The 4,590-nt window shown below is 38.8% G+C and overlaps 1 protein-coding gene across 1 annotated transcript in view; it reads left to right on the plus strand.

Moving 5' to 3' along the window:
• The window catches only part of ZNF471 (zinc finger protein 471), a 9,825-nt gene extending 5,500 nt beyond the window's left edge, over positions 1-4,325 (plus strand). Inside the window, exons 3-4 of the mRNA XM_011997038.1 lie at positions 2,701-3,511; positions 3,599-4,325. Of these exons, the coding sequence (XP_011852428.1) occupies positions 2,701-3,511; positions 3,599-4,325 (1,538 nt within the window). The remainder of the gene's footprint in view (positions 1-2,700; positions 3,512-3,598) is intronic.
• Positions 4,326-4,590: the final 265 nt, after the last annotated feature.

The following is a 4,590-nucleotide window of genomic DNA, read 5'->3' on the forward strand; positions in this document are numbered from 1 at the left end:
AAAAAAAAAAAAAAAAAATCTCTTCTATTGCTTGGCATGGTGGCTCATGCCTATAATCGCAGTACTTTGAGAGGCTGAGGTGGGAGAATTGCCTCAACAGGAGTTCTAGACCAGCCTGGGCAACACCAAGACCTTGTCTCTACTAAAAATAAAAAATTAGCTGGGCATGGTGGCATGCACTTGGTACTGCCAGCTACTCAGGAAGCTAGGCAGGAGGATCACTTTAGCCCAGGAGTTTGAGGATTCAGTGAGCCATGATCATACCATTGTACTCCAGCCTGGTGACAGAGGGGACCCTGTCTCAAAAAATATATATATAAAATGTCCTCATATCATACTTTACCTTCTTTATGTTTGTATATGTTTAGATACAAACCTATCTAAACATTTAAATACCATTGCGCTTCAATTGCCTGTAGTATTCAGTATGGTAACATGTTGCACAGGCTTGTAGACCAGGAGCGGTAGGCCATATAGGCGAAGTGTGCAGTATGCTATACCATCAAGATTTGTGTAAGTATGCTCTGTAATTGCCCATCCGTAATGATGCATTTCTCAGAGCATGTCCCCATCATTAAGCGACACAATATTATTTTGTTATAGCAACCCAAGTTATTCAAGACACTGGATATTCCTGATACCATGAAGACCTGAACGACAAAGCTTGTTAATACCTCAAAACCTTTCTTAACTGCTCTAGTGGATTTGATCTCTCCCATCTCTGAACTTTTATAACAATTTAATCTTTATCACATGGGCTCACACTTGATTATGTTTTATATTATCTTCTCAAATTACTTTTTTGTTGTTGGTCTTGTCTTCCTAATTACTTTCTAAACTTTTCAAGAACAATTCCTTCATTACTTTGATATCACAAATGCTTAGTGCATAATGTATAATTGCTTAGGAAATATTGGATTAGTCAATGATTTCCTATGGATGACATAGAAAAGGAAAGTACTTCCTTTGCCTTTTCTTGAACCACCTTTTCCCTCAGGTTTTCTCTCAGTATCACCTCTTCAATATAAATTTCTTTATATTTTACTGATAACTTTTTATATATGCCCAGATTTCTTCTATCTATGGTAAGTGATGTAGCAATATTTTTTTCTTTTTTCTTTTTCTTTTTTTTTTTTTTTTGAGATGAGTTTCATTCTTGTTGCCCAGGCTGGAGAGCAATGGCGCAGTCTCGGCTCACTGCAACCTATGCCTCCTGGGTTCAAGCGATTCTCCTGCTTTAGCCTTCCAGGTAGCTGGGATTATAGGCAGGTGACACCATGTCCCGCTAATTTTGTGATTTTACTAGAGAAGGGGTTACACTACATTGGCCAGGCTGGTCTTTAAACTTCTGACCTCAGGTGATATGCCCGCCTCCCAAAGTTCTGGGATTATAGGCATGAGCCATTGCGCCTGGCCGATGTTGCAATAATTTTTAAAGGACATTTATTCCTTCTCTAAACTTATGTTCTAGGTCAACAGTTAAGAAAGTTACTCGTGGTAGTAAATAAGAATGTGATTAATAGTGATATCAACCTACATATCATTATAAAATTCATTTCTTCAAAAGGGGAAATGGTAAAACCCTGTTAAGCAGTGACTTAAGGTGCTGGGTACAGTGGCTAACACCTGTAATCCTAGCTACTCAAAAGAAGGTGGGAAGATTGCTTAAGCCCAGGAATTAGTGAGCTATGGTCATGCCACTGCATTCCAGCCCGGACAACTAAGTGAAACCCTCTCTCTCTCTCTTTTTTTTTTTTTTTAAATAAAAAGGTAGTCTAAGAAGTTATCATTTTACCAGGCTGTTGAAAGTAAGGTGAATGGAAAAAATCTCTCAATATGCAGATTAAAGTTCAGGGAACTCAGAATTGAAAAGTTCACTTTATCAAAACATGTAGATGATTTCATTGGAACACCATTTTCTGATTATGAAAAGATAACCATAGGATTTCACCTAAATCCTAAGATAATCACAAACCATAGGGTATGTGGTTACTGGAGATCTCTAGAGAGTTTTCAGCAGCAGTAGTGATACGATATTGGTATTTAAACAAAGTTAACATAACTATATATGAAAACCAATTACAAGTGGAAGAGAGTAGATGAAGAGAGCTTAATTTATAGTCTGTTAGGTCAATACAGGCATGAAATATTACCATAGCAGACTACTTCTCTAGGATTTCATCCTACATTGAGGTTTTTGTTTTTTGTTTTTGTTTTTGTTTTGAGACAGGGTCTCGCTCTGCCTAGGCTGGAGTGCAGTAGGGCAATCGTGACTCACTGCAGCCTCAACTTCCTGGGCTCAAGTGATCCTTTGACCTCAGCCTCCTGAGTAACTGGGACTACAGGCATGTACCACCATGCTTGACTAATTTTTGTATTTTTTGCAGAGATGGTGTTTTGCCATGTTGTCCAGGCTGGTCTTGAACTCCTGGGCTCAAGCAGTCCACTTCAGCCTCCCAAAGTGCTGGGGATTATAGGCCTGAACCACTACACCTAGCCCATTTAGTTTTCTTAATCACCTTTTCCATGTTCCTTCATGAGCTGTCTTTCTTGGGGTCTCCCTGCATATTTTCCAGTTGACATGCCTGTACATAACAGGTTTTGTGAGATTTATTAAATATTTTTAAATTACCTTTTTCACAATGTCTCCTTTGATGTAGCCATGATAAAGGAAACATTCACTTTTTTTATATCTTTCAGATTGGGAATCTATATATGAGACACAGGAATTACCTCTGAAGCAGTTCATGTATGATGATGCATGCATGGAGGGAATTACAAGCTATGGACTTGAGTGTTCCACTTTTGAAGAAAACTGGAAATGGGAAGACCTTTTTGAGAAGCAGATGGGAAGTCACAATATTTTTAGCAAGAAAGAAACAATCACTCATAAAGAAACCCTCACTAAGGAAACAGAATTCAAATATACTAAATATGGGAAATGTATCCATCTGGAAAACATAGAAGAGAATATTTATAATCACACATCAGATAAAAAAAGCTTCTCCAAAAATTCTATGGTAATAAAACACAAGAAAGTCTATGTAGGAAAGAAGCTTTTTAAATGTAATGAATGTGACAAAACCTTCACCCATAGCTCATCCCTTACTGTTCATTTTAGAATTCATACTGGTGAAAAACCATATGAATGTGAGGAATGTGGAAAAGCCTTCAAGCAAAGGCAACACCTTGCTCAACATCACAGAACACATACTGGAGAGAAACTCTTTGAATGTAAAGAATGTAGGAAAGCCTTCAAACAAAGTGAACACCTTATTCAACATCAAAGAATTCATACTGGAGAAAAGCCATATAAATGTAAGGAATGTAGAAAAGCCTTCAGACAGCCTGCACACCTTGCTCAGCATCAGAGAATTCATACTGGAGAGAAACCCTATGAATGTAAAGAATGTGGCAAAGCCTTCAGTGATGGCTCATCTTTTGCTCGCCATCAGAGATGTCACACTGGGAAAAGACCCTATGAATGTATTGAGTGTGGGAAGGCTTTTAGGTATAACACATCTTTTATTCGTCACTGGAGGAGTTATCATACTGGAGAGAAGCCTTTTAATTGCATTGATTGTGGGAAAGCTTTCAGTGTTCACATAGGACTTATTCTGCATAGGCGAATTCATACAGGAGAGAAACCTTACAAATGTGATGTGTGTGGAAAAACCTTCAGCTCTGGTTCATCCCGTACTGTACATCAGAGAATTCACACAGGAGAGAAACCTTATGAATGTGATATATGTGGGAAAGATTTTAGCCATCATGCATCACTCACTCAGCATCAAAGAGTACATTCTGGAGAGAAACCTTATGAATGCAAGGAATGTGGGAAAGCCTTTAGGCAGAATGTACACCTTGTTAGTCATTTGAGAATTCATACTGGTGAAAAACCCTATGAATGTAAAGAATGTGGAAAAGCTTTTAGAATCAGTTCGCAGCTGGCTACTCATCAGAGAATTCATACTGGAGAGAAGCCTTATGAATGTATTGAATGTGGAAATGCTTTCAAACAGAGATCACACCTTGCCCAACATCAGAAAACTCATACAGGAGAGAAACCTTATGAGTGTAATGAATGCGGGAAAGCCTTCAGCCAAACTTCCAATCTTACTCAACATCAAAGAATTCATACTGGAGAGAAACCCTATAAATGTACTGAATGTGGAAAGGCTTTTAGTGATAGCTCATCCTGTGCTCAACATCAAAGACTCCACACTGGCCAAAGGCCCTATCAGTGTTTTAAATGTGGGAAGGCATTCAGAAGAAAGTTATCCTTAATTTATCATCAAAGAGGTCATACTGGAGAAGAACCTTAAGAATGTAGTGCATGTGGCCAAGCCTTTAGTTATCATCAATCCCTTACTGTTAATCAGCGATGTCCCACTGGTTGAAAAACATAAACGTAAGAAATGTAGAAAAACCTTCAGCCAGAAGCTGGCAAGATGGCTGAACAGGAACAGCTCTGGTCTGCAGTTCCCAATGAGAGCAACACAGAAGGTGGGTGATTTCTGTATTTCCAACTGAGGTACCCGGCTCATTTCATTGGGACTGGTTAGACAGTGGGTGCAGCCCATGGAGGGC

This window comes from Mandrillus leucophaeus, unplaced genomic scaffold, assembly GCF_000951045.1.
Source record: "Mandrillus leucophaeus isolate KB7577 unplaced genomic scaffold, Mleu.le_1.0 Scaffold53, whole genome shotgun sequence".
Lineage (NCBI taxonomy): Eukaryota > Metazoa > Chordata > Mammalia > Primates > Cercopithecidae > Mandrillus > Mandrillus leucophaeus.